At 45.6% G+C, this 19,783-nt stretch overlaps 1 protein-coding gene across 1 annotated transcript in view; it reads left to right on the forward strand.

Moving 5' to 3' along the window:
* Positions 1-19,783, forward strand: part of MOSPD2 (motile sperm domain containing 2) — a 74,191-nt gene that overhangs the window by 33,911 nt on the left and 20,497 nt on the right. Inside the window, exons 5-9 of the mRNA XM_066599187.1 lie at positions 747-901; positions 13,224-13,284; positions 16,305-16,343; positions 17,421-17,545; positions 18,547-18,714. Of these exons, the coding sequence (XP_066455284.1) occupies positions 747-901; positions 13,224-13,284; positions 16,305-16,343; positions 17,421-17,545; positions 18,547-18,714 (548 nt within the window). The remainder of the gene's footprint in view (positions 1-746; positions 902-13,223; positions 13,285-16,304; positions 16,344-17,420; positions 17,546-18,546; positions 18,715-19,783) is intronic.

The raw sequence follows: 19,783 nt of genomic DNA on the forward strand, positions 1-19,783 counted from the left end.
AGATGATAGCGGGGAGAATTACTAAGCAGCTTGCCGCACTGCCGGGGAGACCATCACGCGGGGGACACAGATGCTGGCTGGGAGGTGGGTATTGTGTTTTTTGTTTTTTTTTAACCTAGTCTAGCTAGGCTTATACTCGAGGCACCTAGTTTTCCAGTTTTTTTTTGTGGTAAAATTAGGTGCCTTGGCTTATACGCTGGTCAGCTTATACCCAAGTATATACAGTAATCCATGGAGGAGATCATGATTGTCTAACTTATAAAAAGAGCCCCGGGCTGTCAGCAGAAATGGCATTGAGCTTCTCAAATATCATTATCATTGCCAGCGTGATTGGTTTACACTGTAAGTGTTCAACCTCCACATACCAAGAAATGGTAATGCCCCATTCTGACCACCTGGGAAAGTTCTCCACAAGTTATCTCCAGTTGTCAAAAGTTATGACCTCATTGATGACATCATTTCTCCTGTCTTGTAATTATTTCTCCATTTGGACCTGGGTCAAATTTCAGATATTCCATGCCATGCACTGGGACATCTAGATACTGAGTTTCACATTGAGGACGTTTTACTATACCCAAGTGTACACAGATTGATGCTCTTCGTTGGGGATATCCCTTATATCTGATGCATATTCTTTACGATGGCGGATGTACAGGTTTCATCTGGCAGACAGTCTTGTTTCATGAGCGCCAAGATGTCTTCATAGAGACACCGGGCATCAATGCTACTTTGTTTTATCTGTTTAGTTTGGCTTCGAGTAAAGCTTCACGTACGAGACAACAAGACTAACGAGGACAAGAAGAAATGTGTTGCGTTTTGGTTGGAGCGTTATGCCAAAAAAGAACCGGGAAAACTGCTGACTGTTGTCTTTGATATGGCCGAGTGCGGACTCAGTAACGTGGTGAGTTATCTACGTCTTCCATATGTTCAGTGTGTGATGTTACACCTCTGCCGATTTCTCCTGTATGGTAATTTTATGTAGAGGATGAAATCCTCTTAACAGCATACCTTCAGTGATCGACTTAAAAGCCTCTTAGGATCTGCAGCTCAGGATGTAAATTCGGGTTTCTAATCTGGAATTAAGAAATGGGTTCGTTATGCTGGTTATTGGCTTCATTAACTTGCAGGCTGTGCATTCTAATATATGAGGAAGGGTAGGAAGAGTGCAGCAGCTACTCAACCACTTTTGAGAAAGAAGTAGGTAAAATAACCTAAATAAATTACTAAAGTGGGAGTTTATATGCTGTTTGTGTTGGAGATGGATTATGCTGAAGTCCTGTGATCACAGCAGCATTGGCATTGATTCAAGCAATCCATTTTCTTATGTGTAAGGGGGTATGGGAAAGTGTAATGTGAGCTTTCAGGCTTGTAGAAACTGTAACTCATGACTAGGCTGCAGATCTACTGTGTCGGTAACTTGGAAACAATGATGACTTCCTCTTTTCCTGTTCTCTCTCTCTTTCTCTCATGGAATAGAAGGGCATCTATAATATTTAAACTCAATAAGGGCCTCTTATTAAAGCCTTTATGTCAATTTTTTGGCATTTTTAAAAGTTTACAAATGATGTCACAAACTACATTTACGCAACAAGTCGCAACTTTTTGCTGGTTTACACTTCTGGGTGGGACTTGGCTTGGAGGGTGGGGCCTCCTGCGGATTAACAGAATTGCTATAATTTATGACAAAAATTGACTTAAATTATATTGTAAATCTGTGTTTGCTCTTCACCAACTTATATTTCAGTTTCTGGCACATGGGCAGCCAAATACGCACCAAAGGCATTAAAAAGCATGCACGCCTTAATAAATTTGGCGCATGTTACCCCAAAGAATTTTGGCTTTAGTATCTCATTTGAAGCACGTAAATAAATCTTCCCCTGTTTTTATGCAGGGTGTTGGAAGCTCAGGAAAAGTTTTCTGACCGATTTTTAAATCATGCAAATGAGGGATGGAATAATCCTCCACGGCGCCACCTACTGGAATAGTCACTTCCCTATCAGTCCATATCCGACCTTTCAGTAGTCCTTGCAATATGACTAGAGTAAATCCTATTATAAAGCCTGTTAAAAGGTCAGATATTGACTGATAGGGAAGTGACTATTCCAGCAGGTGGCGCTGTGGAGGATTATTCCATCTCTCATTTGCATTGCTTTTTCCCAGAAAGCATTGCATGGCCTATAAGACACCCTATACCAGTGATGGTGAACCTTTTAGAGACCGAGTGCCCAAACTGCAACCCAAAACCGACTTATTTATTGTAAAGTGCCAACATGTCAGGGGGCGGGGCTTATTACAACGTATGATTTTTACCTCCGTTGTTCTTAAAAGGACAGGGCTGTTTCAAAATAGACCGGGTGCAGATTTTGACTGCTTTTGGATGCGGAAATGCTGTGGAATTTGCCACGGAAATTTCCACTGAGGACATTCTGCAGCATTTCCACCTCGTGTAAACATATCCCAGCAGTGATATTGACCCCCCCCCCCCCCCAAGAGCGGCCCCAGCAGTAAGGGTGACCCCCCCCCAGAGCAGCCTCAGTGCTAATAGTGACCCACCCCAGAGCGGCTTTAGTGGTTATAGTGACCCCGCACAGCGGCTCCAGCGGTAATAGTGACACCGCACAGTGGCCCCAGTCGTAATAGTGACATCCCACAGTGGCCCCCCAGTAGTAATAGTGATACCACACAGTGGTCTCAGTGGTAATAGTGACATCCCACAGTGGCCCCAGTAGTAATAATGGCATCCTACATCAGCCCAGTAGTAATAGTGACATCCCACAGTGGCCCCCCAGTAGTAATAGTGATACCACACAGTGGTCTCAGTGGTAATAGTGACATCCCACAGTGGTCCCAGTAGTAATAGTGGCATCCCACATCAGCCCAGTAGTAATAGTGACCCCCCAGTAGTAGTAGTGTCACCTCACAGCGTCCCCAGTAGTAATAGTGAGATCCCACAGTAGCCAGTAGTAATAGTGACATCCCACAGTGGCCCCCAGTAGTAATAGCAACATCCCATAGTGGCCCCTGTAGTAATAGCGCCCCCCTCTGAGACCCAAATTTCCCCCCTACCTCCTCTGCTTGGTGCTGTTGCTGCCACTGATCCCAGGAGCACAATGTGACGTGCTGCCGAACACCTTCTCCCCTCCCCTGCTCTCGCGGAACCAAGTAGGAGACGTCAGAGGAGGGGGGAGGAGGATCCCGGCTGCACACTGACATCACATTGTGCACCGGGATCAGCGCCTCTAGCAGCGCTGCTGAGTGAATACCAGCAGGGGAGCTGCGGCACCCCTGCCGGTATTTACTAATGTAGTGAGCGGCCGATGGTGGTGAGTGCCAGCTGGGAAGGCTCTGAGTGCCGCCTCTGGCATGCGTGCCATAGGTTTGCCACCACTGCCCTATACTCTTATGATGCTCTCCACAAGGCGATACATTACCCCCAGGCTCATCACCGATATAAAGAAATGAATAAAGCGTAGTAATAATAAGTAATAAATAAAAAGAAGAAACAAATCCGCATGGAATTTACTTCAATTTGGGTGAAAAACAAACGCAAAATGTGCAGTTTTATGGATCTGTCTTAGAAGCGAGCCCAACATCTTTGAAGATCAACATCAAAGCGCTCTCTAAAGGCAGTCAAGATTCATAAAGTGTCTGTAATATCCTTCTTAGATACTTGGCTCTGGTGTCACAAATCAAGATTTGGAAGCATTGCAAACCCTTTAGTGGCGCGTCTACATGAACACATCAAGAATCTGACGGGAAACGAGCGGCTTTTGAGTCCTTCTTGTCTTGTATGAAGCGTTCCGACTGATTACAATAATGACCTTTTCTCTGTTGGGTTTCCGTCTTTGCCAATAATTGTTTCAAGTGATTGAATAAATGAGTATAGATCTCAGATCTGCGCAGGTTTGGAGAGCCAAGGTAACACCTCTCCTTTACGCTGTGATGCCTCGACATACGTGCGCTAGTTACCTTTTTGACCTTCTATTCAGCAACCAGTCTGGATACGCAGAACCGCAGGGTATAGCATTCACTTCCACCAAACGTTTCCTGAAGCTGCAGATAAGTTTTTCACAATGCCTTGCAAATGTGTTTTAGTTAATTACTATTTCTGGGGTGCTTTGTGTGCAAACCCTCTTTGGGTGAAGCCACCGTGTCTACAAAGGATTAAGGTCAGGACTCGGACTTGCCCATTGAAAAGCACAGCTCCTCTTCTTCCATGATTTTTTAGTTGACCCCTTGAGTGCTTTGGATGGTTGTCTTGTTGTGTAATCCACCATCTCTTCAGATTCTGGCCATGGACGGACAGCTGCTCTCTCGTTCTCCTGCAAGATGTTCTGGTCCAACTTAGAATTCATTGTCCCCTCAATGATCACAAGGCAGTCAGGCCCTGAAGATTAAACCAGCCATGAAACATGATGGCTCCCCCAGCATCTTCACACTTGGTTGAGGTCTTGGCCCTGGTGCGCAGTGGTCGTCTTCCTCCTCCACACATGGTGATACAATTTTCCACTTTTGTCTTATCCGTCCACAGAACGTCTCCCAGAAGCATGCAAGCGATACATTGTTAGCTTTTCGTTCGTTGTATGCAGACATAACAGTCATCGTTGGCTCCTTCACTAATCGTTAGGGTTAAGCAGCGCACGTTCAGTCATTCTCAGTCACTTATACAGCGAACAAGGCAACAGTATATCTATATACCAACAATATATATATATTATACCTGTATAAACAGGCCGCACGAGCGATTCAGCGAACTCTGACATGGTTCGCACGGTCAAACGAAAAATCGGCTTATCTATGGGAACCCTTAGTTATGGTGCTGTTACAGTAGCTGATGGGAAGCCGGGGGGGGGGGGGGGCGCTTTATACCCCCCTGCTGCTGATTTCCCATGAAGTCCGTGCGCTGTCTGCCATATTGCTGACCACCACCACTCATTTACTGTAAAAGCTGCCATATTGCTGACCACCCGGCCTTCCTGGATACACCTAACTTGGACAGCACCAGATACAACAGGACCGTGGGCAGGGTTGTATTTCCTGCTGGTCTTCCTTCTCCCATGTAGTAGATTCTGTTGCCGTTCTGCATTATCTTCTGGCGATGATTGTATTTGTGATCTGCGGCGGTGCTCTCTTTTATCTGTAATCTGCAGCGGCGCTCTCTTTTATCTGTAATCTGCGGCGGCGCTCTCTTTTATCTGTAATGTGCGGCGGCGCTCTCTTATATCTGTAATCTGCGGCGGCGCTCTCTTATATCTGTAATCTGCGGCGGCGCTCTCTTATATCTGTAATCTGCGGCGGCGCTCTCTTTTATCTGTAATCTGCGCTGGCGCTCTCTTATATCTGTAATCTGCGCTGGCGCTCTCATATCTGTAATCTGCGGCGGCGCTCTCTTTTATCTGTAATCTGCGGCGGTGCTCTCTTTTATATGTAATCTGCGCTGGCGCTCTTTTATATCTGTAATCTGCGGCGGCGCTCTCTTTTATCTGTAATCTGCGGTGGCGCTCTTATATTTGTAATCTGCGGCGGCGCTCTCTTATATTTGTAATCTGCGGAGGCGCTCTTATATTTGTAATCTGCGGCGGCGCTCTTATATTTGTAATCTGCGGCGGCGCTCTTATATTTGTAATCTGCGGCGGCGCTCTTATATTTGTAATCTGCGGAGGCGCTCTTATATTTGTAATCTGCGGCTGCGCTCTCTTTTATCTGTAATCTGCGGCGGTGCTCTCTTTTATCTGTAATCTGCGCTGGCGCTCTCTTATATCTGTAATCTGTGGCGGCGCTCTCTGTAATCTGTGGCGGCGCTCTCTTATATCTGTAATCTGTGGCGGCGCTCTCTTATATCTGTAATCTGCGGCGGCGCTCTCTTATATCTGTAATCTGCGGCGGTGCTCTCTTATATTTGTAATCTGCGGAGGCGCTCTTATATTTGTAATCTGCGGCGGCGCTCTTATATTTGTAATCTGCGGCGGCGCTCTCTTTTATCTGTAATCTGCGGCGGCGCTCTCTTATATCTGTAATCTGCGGCGGCGCTCTCTTATATCTGTAATCTGCGGCGGCGCTCTCTTATATCTGTAATCTGCGGCGGCGCTCTCTTATATCTGTAATCTGCGGAGGCGCTCTTATATTTGTAATCTGCGGCGGCGCTCTCTTATATCTGTAATCTGCGGCGGCGCTCTCTTATATCTGTAATCTGCGCTGGCGCTCTCTTATATCTGTAATCTGCGGCGGCGCTCTCTTATATCTGTAATCTGGGGTGGCGCTCTTATATTTGTAATCTGCGGCGGCGCTCTCTTTTATCTGTAATCTGCGGCGGCGCTCTCTTTTATCTGTAATCTGCGGTGGCGCTCTTATATTTGTAATCTGCGGCGGCGCTCTCTTTTATCTGTAATCTGCGGCGGCGCTCTCTTTTATCTGTAATCTGCGGTGGCGCTCTTATATTTGTAATCTGCGGCGGCGCTCTTATATCTGTAATCTGCGGCGGCGCTCTTATATCTGTAATCTGCGGCGGCGCTCTTATATTTGTAATCTGCGGCGGCGCTCTTATATTTGTAATCTGCTGAGGCGCTCTTATATTTGTAATCTGCGGCAGCGCTCTTTTATCTGTAATCTGCGGCGGTGCTCTCTTTTATCTGTAATCTGCGGCGGTGCTCTCTTTTATCTGTAATCTGCGCTGGCGCTCTCTTATATCTGTAATCTGTGGCGGCGCTCTCTTATATCTGTAATCTGCGCTGGCGCTCTCTTATATCTGTAATCTGCGGCGGCGCTCTCTTATATCTGTAATCTGCGGCGGCGCTCTCTTATATCTGTAATCTGAGCGGCGCTCTCTTTTATCTGTAATCTGCGGCGGCGCTCTCTTTTATCTGTAATCTGTGGCGGCGCTCTCTTATATCTGTAATCTGCGGCGGCGCTCTCTTATATTTGTAATCTGCGGCGGCGCTCTCTTATATCTGTAATCTGCGGCGGCGCTCTCTTATATCTGTAATCTGCGGCGGCGCTCTCTTATATCTGTAATCTGCGGCGGCGCTCTCTTATATCTGCAATCTGTGGCGGTGCTCTCTTATATCTGTAATCTGTGGCGGCGCTCTCTTATATCTGTAATCTGCGCTGGCGCTCTCTTATATCTGTAATCTGCGGCGGCGCTCTCTTTTATCTGTAATCTGCGGCGGCGCTCTTATATTTGTAATCTGCGGCGGCGCTCTCTTATATCTGTAATCTGCGGCGGCGCTCTCTTATATCTGTAATCTGCGGCGGCGCTCTCTTATATCTGTAATCTGCGGCGGCGCTCTCTTATATCTGCAATCTGTGGCGGCGCTCTCTTATATCTGTAATCTGTGGCGCAGCTCTCTTATATCTGTAATCTGCGCTGGCGCTCTCTTATATCTGTAATCTGCGGCGGCGCTCTCTTTTATCTGTAATCTGCGGCGGCGCTCTTATATTTGTAATCTGCGGCGGCGCTCTCTTATATCTGTAATCTGCGGCGGCGCTCTCTTATATCTGTAATCTGCGGCGGCGCTCTCTTATATCTGTAATCTGCGGCGGCGCTCTCTTATATCTGTAATCTGCGGCGGCGCTCTCTTATATCTGTAATCTGCGGCGGCGCTCTCTTATATCTGTAATCTGCGGCGGCGCTCTCTTATATCTGTAATCTGCGGCGGCGCTCTCTTATATCTGTAATCTGCGGCGGCGCTCTCTTATATCTGTAATCTGCGGCGGCGCTCTTATATCTGTAATCTGCTGAGGCGCTCTCTTTTCTCTGTAATCTGCGGCGGCGCTCTTATATCTGTAATCTGCGGAGGCGCTCTTATATCTGTAATCTGCGGCGCCGCTCTAGTGTACGTACAATCTGCGGCGGCAGCGCTGGTCTCCTTCGGTCCGTGATATCTTCAGCTTAGTAATAAGCGCTGCATATCGCTCGTACAGAAGATAACACTCGGCTCTCGTTGCTCGTGGCTCGTCAGAGGCGGCCGCTCTTCAGATAATGCACATTTGCATATGTAATCCTCCCGGGTTTTAGTTTGCGGAGATAAAGTGTGTTTTCTTTTTTTTCTTTTTCCGCTTCTGCATTTTGAAGTGGAAGTAATAGATTTATAAAGGACGGCGCCTCAAGGACGTTGGTGGAGTCGGGGAAATGTTATACTTTGTGTGTATGGCCATGCATTATTATCAGACGGCTCAGCCTTGTGCTAACATTATGTAATCCGGCAGGAGGGCCGACCGGAGGGACACTTATTACAGCGGCCGAGCCGGTGACTGGAGGACAGAAGAGCTAGTGGATATTATGGATGGGCCAGATCGGTGTCCTTTATACACTTTAACACTTAAAGGAATATTCCCATTTCTGACTCAGATGGGCAAGTCTAGTAGATCTGGTCCAGCCTTAAGGCCCATTTACACCAACCAATGATCGTTAATCGGCGATTGTTTTAGCGATAATCGTGTAAATGTGCGTCCATCGTGTGCTTTTCGGGCCCTGTAAGGCCTCCTGCACATGGGCGGAAATTCCGCGCCAAGATTTCCCGCAGAATTTCCGCCCGTGGAAGCTGCCATAGGATTGCGCAGCCGAATCCGACCTGGCCGTCTGCAGGCGGCCTTAAGTGATTGATAAATTCAGTCTAACCTAAAAAATTGTTGTTCACTCTTATCAGAAGTCCTCCATGGGGAGTGCTAATAGCATTGTTTCCCGTGCAGAACAAAGGATCTGAGCGCAGATAATAGCCCTCTGGCTATTAGCTGTGTTTAGGGAAGGCTTCATTTGCGCACTTAATTGCTCTTAAGTAGCTGAGTAGCTACTTAATACTGTATGCAAAATGATCGCCCAAAGCTGTCACTCAAACTGTCATTTGAGCGATCATCGCTCCGTGTAAAGGCCCATTTAGACACAACGATAATCGCTCAAAAGATGTCGCTCTAGCGACTTTTGAGCGATCATCATTGTGTCATTTACAGTGCAAGATGAGTGATCAAGATGAGCGATCACCTTGCGCTGCCAGGGGAGGATGCAGAAGACAAGCGGGCTGTCCCTGCTTGTCTTCTGCATACAGATGTTTTCTGCATGGAGAGCCCGGCTGTTATACAGCCAAGCGCTCCGTGCGGGGTATGGAGAACAGAGGTGGACCGCTCTATTCTTCATACCGAACCTGTTATCAGGGACGGGATACAGCTGAAACAATAGTATCAGCTGCATCCCGCTGTGAATCCTGATAAGGCTTATCGTTGTCTTTTAGCACGCTGAAAGATGACGATGTGCAACGGGAGAACGAAATCTGCACTTTGTCAGTGCAGATAGACACAATGATTATTGCTCAAAAGATGGCTTTGAGCGAATTTTGAGTGATAATTGTTGTGTCTAAATAGGTCTTAAACCAGCCTTTAGACGAAAATGCACCCTAAGGCCTCATGTCCACGGGGAAAATCAGACCCGCTACGGACTCTACATGGAGAATCTGCAGCGGGTCCCTCCTGCCCCGCGGACATGAGCGCTGAAAATAGGAATTTAAAAGAATTAACTCACCCGCAGCGGACCGGGAAGGTCTTCTCTTCCTCACGGCCGGATTTTCCTTTTCGGCCGGCGGATGAACTCGTCACGCCGACGGCACGTCGCCGGCGTGCCGTGCGCATGCGCCGGGCACATCCGACGAGCCGAAGCAAGAAAGATCCGGCCGTGAGGAAGAGAAGACCTTCCCGGTCCGCTGCGGGTGAGTTAATTCTTTTAAATTCCTATTTTAGGTCTCCCGCGGATCCGGACGGCTTCCATAGGCTTCAAATAGAAGCCCGCGGGAGCCCCGCACGAAAATGGAGCATAGTCCAGATTTTTTCATGCTCCATTTTTTTTTAAAATCACTTTTATTGACCATCCGCGGGTATTTATCTACCCCGCAGGTGGTCAATGCATCCCTATGGGGTGCGGATCCGCGTGCGGGAGAAGAGTTAAAATCCGCTGCGGATTTTAATTCTTCTTTTGCCCGTGGACATGAGGCCTTAGGCTAACTTCACACGGGTAAATGTGATATTGGGTTGTGAATCTCAGCCTGATATCGCACTCGCCAACAGGTGTTTTTATGTCAAAATGGCCTTGCATCACTCTGGAGAAGTAGCCATCCTCCTCTGTGGCTGTCAGCCGCAGCAGAGCTTCTCCCATTGATTTCAATGGGGAAGCATCGTATTGCAGCACATGCACCTAGCACATAGTGCAATGCTGTGCCGGCCCCATTGAAATCCATGAGAGATGCAATGTAAGAGCACGCCCCAAGAAAGGACATGCCGTGAAGCGGGGAAAAAGGTAATTCATGTGTATGACCCCATTCTAAAGAATGGGGTTCATATTTGTGCGTTTCGCAACACACAAATCTCATACGATTCTCTCGCCTTACGGCGACCTTCCAGTCCCGGACAATCCAAGACATCAGCACCGCATCTCTGACTACCTGCCGCTGCATACTGGTAATGCATTGGTAGTCTAAGAAGCTACACACTGTTCTGATTGGCTTGTGCTGTGCATGTGAGCAGTGCTAGCCAATAAGAGCAGCATGTAGTGTCAGTGCACATTGGAAGACACTACACTCTCCTCTTATTGGTTAGTACTGCTCACGTGAACCACACTAACCAATCAGAGCAGAGTACAGTTTCTTAGACTACTGATGCATTACCAACATGCGGTCTGTCAAGTAGGCTGACAAGCGGTGCAGCCAAGCTTGGTTTGTCCAGGATAGGGCATCATTTTAAGGTGCCCAAGCATCTTCAATCGCTGTTGACGGAATGCTTGTTTGACAACTGTCCCTTCCGGCTTCCCCAACACATGCATGCTTGGTTTGGCCGTACATTCGTGTGTTTTCAATGGAGAAAGGAGAGTAGGCCGATGTCGGATATCTCCGGCATCGGCTTATCTCTCATGAGAGCAAAAGGATGGGGAATGTGAAATTCTGCATGTCCTTCCTTCCTCAAAAACCTCATTGGTTGGCGGAGAGTAGACCCCATACACATAAGATAGTCAGCCGGGCCTATAAGAACAAATAGACAGGTTTCTGTAGATGGAATAAACGGATGTTGTAGGATCACTGTACTGAACTATCCTCAACGAGCAAAGCTGCAGTGTAAAGCATGGGAGAGGAAAGTGAAGCAGCCTGTGGTGAGACGGGGAATGGATTGTGGCCTTCTTTGAACATCAGACAGCATTGCTGAGCTGTAATCCTTTATTGTAATTTTGCTGAAGTTATAAAGCTGCCCATATAGAAGAAATAACCTAAATGTTGTAGCACATGGCGCTCCTCATGTGAGATGTAATGCTGGAGTCCTCCAGAGCTGCTCTTCAGTACATAGAAGCTCTATAATAAGGCGTATAGATAGGAGTGGTCTTCATAAGACAAGGCCTTGTAGAGCGGATGCGCTAACCTAAGAATGAGGGATGTACCTCCCCCAGTCTTACAAACGACTACTCCCACGGACGGTGCATCCCAGCCCCTGACCATTCGAGCAGAGCGGTCCTAGAATTTTTTTCATAGTGCCTGGAATTTTAGACCTTATTTTGTGTATTTTTGTGTTGGTGATTCCAGTTGACCTCTCCATTATCGAATGATCCTCGCTCGCTTATCCTATTCCTTACTGCGTTACCGCTGGCCTTGAAGAGGCTTACAACCCCACCACCACCACCACCACCACCTCTTATAGCTCATTCTTGGAGCTCTAGTTTGAGATATTCCTGATGTCATGATCTATTTTTGTTCTATGCACTTTATGTTCCCTCCAGCATATTTAGTACATATGATACATATCGCCACCGCCGCACGTCACACTTGGGTTGATGAACCAATTTGTAAAGACATTGAAGAGAAGGAACGTGTTTCGGCTACAAATGTAGACAATTTCTTGCGATGAGCGTGAAGAAGATAACCACGGGGAAATCCAATGGACCACAAATCCAGGAACTCACGAAAGACCAAGATTCAGTGGACGGCTTTGAGGCGCGGTCGTTGGTTTGTACGATTATAAAGCATTTCTTTGGGAACTATATGGCCATGAACTTCCATGAACTTGTGGAGAATCTGCCGACTTCTGTTCCTGAACTCTTGGGTGTAACATGAGCGTCCGATTGCAGGATCGGCAGTCGTCATGGATGGATTTCCAGATGGTCTTGGTGATGTGAGTGATGAACGTTGTCACCAGGAAATGAGGACCGTGGAAGAACCGGACTGCGGACGATGGGTTATGTATATGATGGGGGGCGGACTACTGGTGACGCATCCGGCACGAATGTCCAGGAACATCTCATCGCAGGAAACCACAAAAATGTAGTATCATCGACGTCTCCATGAAGAAACTTTTGTTTTACCCGTGATCTAGGCTTCTTGGGATTTATCTTTGTACCTTCAGCTTTTGACTGGCAGTTGTTATATTTATATGGACATATGTCATATCTTGATGATCAGACCTGATGGAGAAAAACTAATGTCGTTTTCAGGCTCTATGACCCCAAAATACCCATAAAAATGTCTAACTTCTCGGTCACCAAAAATTGTGTTCCCCAGTGTAATCAGTCCTTGCCGATTTCATGAGTGGGGCAGTTAGACATCCTGCAGTAAATAGTCCACAGTTTAACATTTCAGGACATAAGCGGATGTGGAGGCCATGAGCAGAGAGAGTCGCATGTAAAGGCCACTTTTCCATGCGAGGTAGTTAAGGATTACTAGTTCTTTTCTGTTTTTTTTCCTTATTTTTCTGGTCACTTCTTCCCGTTACTGCCGGCTGTCAATCTGGTTGATGTCAATTAGCATAAGATCTGCTCATTTTTCTGCTCCCTTTTCAGCACAATCCGGTCGCCAGGTTTGAGCCTGGACGTTGTTGTGTTGAACTCCCTACACCCTTGTTGTGTTCTCCACATGGAGATTCGTCATCCCCTCCCAGGACTCGCCCGCTCACCCAGCCAACCTGATCCCTACTGTGCACTGATGAGGGGCAGGAACACCGAATCAGCTGTCTGTACATGGGTACTCTGGTCTGGCGTATGTTGGTGCAGTGAAGGATTATTCCGTCACTTATTTGCATGGCTTTTTCCCAGGGTGCATTGCGCGGTCTAGAAGACTCTCTACACCCTTCTGGTGCTCTCCACAAGGAGAAACATAACCCCCTGGGTTAAGAGCAACAAATTACAAAAGTTTTTGCCTCCACTTTTCTTTTGTGAAGTAAATGAAGCCTTCCTGATGAAATGTTACCTTGTTGTTCTCTTTCAGGATATGGACTTTGTTCGCTTTGTAATCAACTGCTTCAAGATCTACTATCCCAGATACCTGTGTAAGTAGTATGTGAGAGTACAGATTAGTATACATGTGATATACTAGTATCCCAGATACCTGTGTAAGTAGTAGGTGAGAGTACAGATTAGTATACATGTGATATACTAGTATCCCAGATACCTGTGTAAGTAGTATGTGAGTACAGATTAGTATACATGTGATATACTAGTATCCCAGATACCTGTGTAAGTAGTATGTGAGTACAGATTAGTATACATGTGATATACTAGTATCCCAGATACCTGTGTAAGTAGTAGGTGAGAGTACAGATTAGTATACATGTGATATACTAGTATATCCCAGATACCTGTGTAAGTAGTATGTGAGTACAGATTAGTATACATGTGATATACTAGTATCCCAGATACCTGTGTAAGTAGTAGGTGAGAGTACAGATTAGTATACATGTGATATACTAGTATATCCCAGATACCTGTGTAAGTAGTATGTGAGTACAGATTAGTATACATGTGATATACTAGTATCCCAGATATCTGTGTAAGTAGTAGGTGTGAGTACAGATTAGTATACATGTGATATACTAGTATCCCAGATACCTGTGTAAGTAGTAGGTGAGAGTACAGATTAGTATACATGTGATATACTAGTATATCCCAGATACCTGTGTAAGTAGTATGTGCGTGTGCAGATTAGTATATATGTGATATACTAGTATCCCAGAAACCATGCACAATGCGATGCAACGCCCAGAGATAAGATTTGCCGCCATGTTTTTTCCTGATGAGATGTGGAGGAAAAAACATCGCACATATGTATGACCCCAGTCACAAGAATGGGGTTCACATTTGGGCGTCTCGCAGCACACAAATCTTGCGCGCAATTCTTGGCCATGTGAAACTGGCCCTAGTAGTATACAAGTGGACAAATAGGTAACGTGTGGGGTTACACTTAGGAGCTCTCCAGCATCTTCCCCATTGACTTCAGCATTGTAGGGGGATGCTTCCTCGCGTATCCTATTCTGGTCTGTGTTATCGCTGGGCTTGAACAGGCGTACAGACCCCCCCACCTTCTTATATCTCATCTGTTTGCAAAAGAGATTGATCACAGCTAGTTTTAGCAACTGGAGGATAAATCTTGTTTTGCTCCGGCTGTAATGATAATCCCATCAGGAGAATGCCTTTTTCTATTGAAGGCTGCCCAATAGAGATGAGCGAACGTACTCGTTTAGGGCGATTTTTGCAATTGAGCACTGCTTTTTTTTCAAGTAACTGACTACTCGGGCAAAAAGATTCGGGGGGCGCGGGGGGTTGCAGAGGGGGGGGGAGAGAGAGCTCCCCCCCCATCCTGTTCCCCACTGCTACCCCCCGCTCCACCACGGCGCCCCCCGAATCTTTTCGCCCGAGTAGTCAGTTACTTGAAAAAAGCGCTGCTCGATTGCGAAATCGCCCTAAACGTGTACGTTCGCTTATCCCTACTGCCCAACAATTCTCTGATCGCTGCGGGTCTGACTTGTAAAGTTGGGGGTTAGTATACGGCTGAGCATGCAGTTACGAAGGTGGGTGGTCTGGGGCATTCCAACTAATAGCGGGCGGTCTGAGAGACGGACTCTCGATCTCCTCAGGACAACCCCATATTTATGGGTCGCTTTATATACTGTAAGTAAATCTGGCTTAATGTGTCATCAGAAGATGACCTATTTTATATAAATCACATGTTTATGTTCAACATATTTTTAATAATTTTTAGTGATTTTTTTTTTTTTCAATCTATATAACAGAAAAAAAAAAAAAAATCCTGCATTTCTCACACAGACTCCAGTGGTCTTTGAGATCAGTGTGAAAAACGCAGCATTTTAGATACTCGGTCGGTCTCTTCACGATCTGTAGAGAAAGTTTTGCATCCGTCATCTCACTAATATCACAGGCAGGATTACACTGACAGGTGACGCCTATATGTAGGTAACAGAGGATCCACGACTCACAATAGTTATAAGCTGTGACTATCCACTCCTCTCCTTGCACAATCGCCTCCACGGGGGTCACACAGCATGCCCAGAACAGTCTCCCGTGTGAATGGCCCATGAAACTGCTGTAAAGATGGCCGCCCCCATAGTCCTGTTTAGATTGGGTGATTTTGTCCCTTTAACCTCCAAAAGTCACATTAAATTTGGAAAAAACCCACCCGAAAGTGCCGTTTTTTTTCTTTTAAGACATTGCATTCATTATATAAATATATTTGGCATAGAATTTAGTTGCCTTTTTAACTAATTTTAGCCTTAAGAACCAGTGAATTATTTACCCTTTTGTGTTCCAGGACTATAATTTTTTTTATTTTGTAGCTGTATGCCCCCTTGTACTGTGCAGGACCAGTTCTAGATTTTATAGCAACCTATTTTGAGTACATATGATGTACATTTACTGTTTTGCTACAAAGCATTGGAGGAAAAAAGCCATTTCACCATTGTTTTTTGCAGTATAGTTTTACGCCGTTCACCACGTGATATATGGTAAATATTGTGCTAACTGAAATTTCAGTATTCCCGAACCCAAAGTCAAACTGCTGTTTTGTTTTAAAATGACATAAAGGCCCATTTAGACACAACGATTGTTGCTCAAAAGCTAAAAATCAGCCGACGGCTCAGAGATCAAAGTAGCTGTTTGCAGATAACAGCGCTCCTCCTGTCATCTGCATACAGCAGGAGCTTTCATTTTCACACTAATGAGATCTTTAGTAGCTAATTTTGCTAAGGAAAAAAAATGGCATAGCCTTAACTAGTGCTGGGCTGATGCATCATGGGATTGATTGAAAGTGAAAAAAAAAAAATCTCACCATCATGATGTTGCCTGATAAGCATCAGACAGGGGGCTGCACTGCAGAGAATTAGCTGCAAAGAGGAGACGGGCAATCAGGTGAGGGGGCAATGATGGAAAATTATATTTTTAACGGGGCGGCCCTTCAGCATGTTTAGTAAGAATCATCTAACCAAACCGTCATATTAAAGACCCAGCAATAAAATATTATTACGTAATTCTTTAACTCTTTCTTATCTCTTTCCAGCAAAGATTGTGATATTTGAAATGCCTTGGATAATGAATGGTGAGTGTTTCTTTTATTCTTCGTTGTTGCAGCAGGTTTTACATTCTCTTGTGGTTTAAGGTAATAACAGCTTGTTGGTCTGGGATGGAAGAGGTTAATATTTGCTTCACTGGTGGTCTTGAGTTATAACCCCAACTCTCTTGCTCTAAGATAAAAGACAAGGTTAAGGGGGTTGTATGAGAATTATCTCTTTTCAACTATCCATAGGATAATTCATAAAAGTATAATAGGTGGTGGTGGTCTCTCTACTGAGACCCCCGGCCACCCCTCAAAAATGGGTCCCGCTTCCCCCTCATTTTTTGTTACGTTGACGTCGCTTCTCCCACCTGCAGTGAAATCAGATTAAATGGAACGATGGTCGTAGACAACGTTTCATTCATTTCAATGGGGCTGACGGAAATAGGTGAGTACAAACGCTCGGCTGTCACCAGTAGTCCCACTGAAAATGAATGGAGTGGCTTCACACATGAGAAGGAACACAGGTTCCCCCGTTCTTGGGATCCGTGGGGGTCTCAGCAGCGAGGCTCCCAGTGATCTCACTTTTATCACCTATCCCGCGGATAGGTAATAGTTATTTTGGGTACAATCCCTTTAATATATGACTCCGTGGAGGTGTAGGGTAATAACCTTAGACCACCAAGGGGCAGGTAAGTGTTGGACAGGTGGTTTTCTCACCTTCTCAGGCTCCCATCATACATCACGTTTAGCTTTTCTACAGGCCTGCAATGGGTCAAACATAATCAGAACTGGGAAGGAGAGAGAACCGCAGCTATGAACATCTGCACAGTTCTCTATGATCGGACCTCTGTAGGGATGGTCAGCGGGGACTGACTCCATACTTGTATAGAGGTTCTGTAATTAGCAAGGCTTCTTCTAGTCTTGTGGTCCTGACATTCAAGGACTTTACATTGCAGTTGCAGTGTAGTGCGGCAGGGATGCTTCTCTAACCCTCCAGTTCATATATATACATTTATCATGCGTCTGACCATAGACTGACCCTCGCTTAGTAAGTGAGCACAATAATGTCTGTCTTGTACATGAGAAGATGCTTCAACCCATCCTTATTTTTTCTGTTAGCTGCTTTTAAAATCGTAAAGGGCTGGCTCGGTCCGGAAGCCATAAACATGCTGAAGTTCGTCAACCGGAGTGAGATTCAAGACTACATCAGCGCAGAATACTTACTGCCACACATGGGAGGAACGGTAAGTTGTGCAAGAGACACTTGTTTAATTAGTTGTAAGAAGTTTGAGGACTGTTTTGTGTCGTCCACCAATGCCTTCCCAACTTCTATGTATGAAGAGCACGGAGCTGTGGGGTTTCCTTACCCATCCGAATTTACGAGCTCCCATCATCGGATCAGAGGACATAATGGACCCTCTTCTTCGCACGTGCCTGGGGTGTTGCCGTAACTTTTTTTACAGTGGAACTAAACTTTTTTAACTTTTAGTCGCATGGCCATTTTTGGGCCTAAGGGTGCAATGACTTTGGGGCGACTTTCAGCTCCACATCTCAGAAGCCATAATGTTCCTATCGACAGGGTTATATGGGGTCGTGTTTTTTACATGACAAGCTCTTTATTGCTACTGTTTTTTGGGTACATATAATGTGTTGCATAACTTTAATTCACTTTTTTTGGAGGGCAGGGAGAAAGAACAATCAATCCTGCCTCTGTTGTCTGTTCTTTACAGCATTGATCATGTAGCATAAATCCTATGCCAAGATATTGGGCAGGTTGGTTTTTCCACTTTGCACAATAAAACCCTTTTCTTCATTGATGGAGCTCCTTGAGGTCCTGTTTTTGCATTACAAGCTTTAGGGGTTTTTTTGCTACCATTTTGGGCTTTTTGTTCACTTTTTTATTGCATTTTTTAGGAGGCAACATGAACAAAAAAGCTATTTATTTTTGTTCTTTTTTCTTAAAATTTACATTTTTTTTTTTCTATTTTTTTTTTTTATAGCATTTTGCCTGCAGGATAAAAAGTATGTCTAGGTCCTGTAGAGGGAAGGGGTTAAAAACGTCTAATATGTCCTAATGACCTAGGACAGCAGCAGGAGTCCTGTTTCTTTCGGAGCACCCAATTAATGTTGGTTTATCGGGCTACTATCTTTTAGAAATGTCTTTTGCGCTTTGTTTAAAGTGAGATGCACTAAAAGCCTGCGGCGCCCTACCAGACCCTGAGCCCTCATATCTTTTGTCCTGAAGGATCCCTTTAAATATAGCTACCCGCCATTACCCGATGATGATTTCCAAACTCCAATTTGTGAAAATGGACCAGCATCTTGTGAGGATGAATTGGAGAGCAAAGACGAGAGCGAGTTGGACACCCGGGACACCGTGGACTCTGAGGAGAGCGCACTGAAGCCTAGAAAGGTACGACCGTTGTGTCAGGGAAATCTTTTATGTTTTTTTGTTTCCTCTCAGTTCTGCATATTTTACCCCAATAATTAACCCATGAGGAGCAGCGATCGGTGTATCCCAGCTCGCCTCTTTTCACTATATGCTACATGAATCTCCTCTCGTCGTCTAGTTTGAGTTCTCAGTCCTCGCCGTACGCGGCGCCACGCTGGTTTTGCTCTTGAAACACTATAAAAACAACATTGTATCTCAAAGCTTAAATACATTCAGAGATGACGGTCCACTTTGAAGAAGTCTCGGCGGCCTTAGTGGCTGCAAAGTCTCTTCTCGGCAACCGGTTTTGCCCAAACGGGCTGTTATATCACACAAGATCAGTGCACTGGTCTTCTAGCCTTCCAGCCCTCACCATGTAGTACAGGGGTGTCCAATCCGCAGCCCAGGATGGCCATGAATGAGGCTGCTTACTGCATCGGTAAAATACCTGGTGGGTCAACCACTCTGCGGGCGGCCGGTGTCGGTCCGGTTGATATGGGGAACATCGCAAGAGGAAGGAAAGGTAAATACAGATACGGCTCAAAGTTACTTTGTTTTTTTAGGCGTTCACACTGTAATTGTGGGAACTGATACATTGATAATATATAACCATTTTTAGAATTAAGACCCCTTGGGAACCCGGAGCACAAAATCCGAGATGCCTCTTTGTTCATCAATAGCCGTGTCCTCCTCTTGCAGGTTAATTAAAACCAGAAAAGCTAAACCCCATTAAGTTACATAATGAGAGTCTACGGAGACGTCTTGGATTTTGCGTTTAGGCTCCAGGCTTCCTGGAGGTCTCGATGATAGAAGCGATTAGATATTATAATGCAGATATCTGTATATCTTTATCACTGTTTCCCTAGACTTCTGTCGTGTGTCTTCATTGGAATACTATGTCTGCACTTTCACGAATATTGCATGGGACTTGTCAGGAGGGGTGATGGCCATCACAGATGGACACAGTTATGTATATGCCTAAATACATGAAGAGCTGCGCCCCTCCGTGTACGAGGCACATCGCGTGCCACCGGAAGTTATATTAAGACCG

The sequence above is a fragment of the Eleutherodactylus coqui genome, chromosome 4 (genome assembly GCF_035609145.1).
Source record: "Eleutherodactylus coqui strain aEleCoq1 chromosome 4, aEleCoq1.hap1, whole genome shotgun sequence".
Lineage (NCBI taxonomy): Eukaryota > Metazoa > Chordata > Amphibia > Anura > Eleutherodactylidae > Eleutherodactylus > Eleutherodactylus coqui.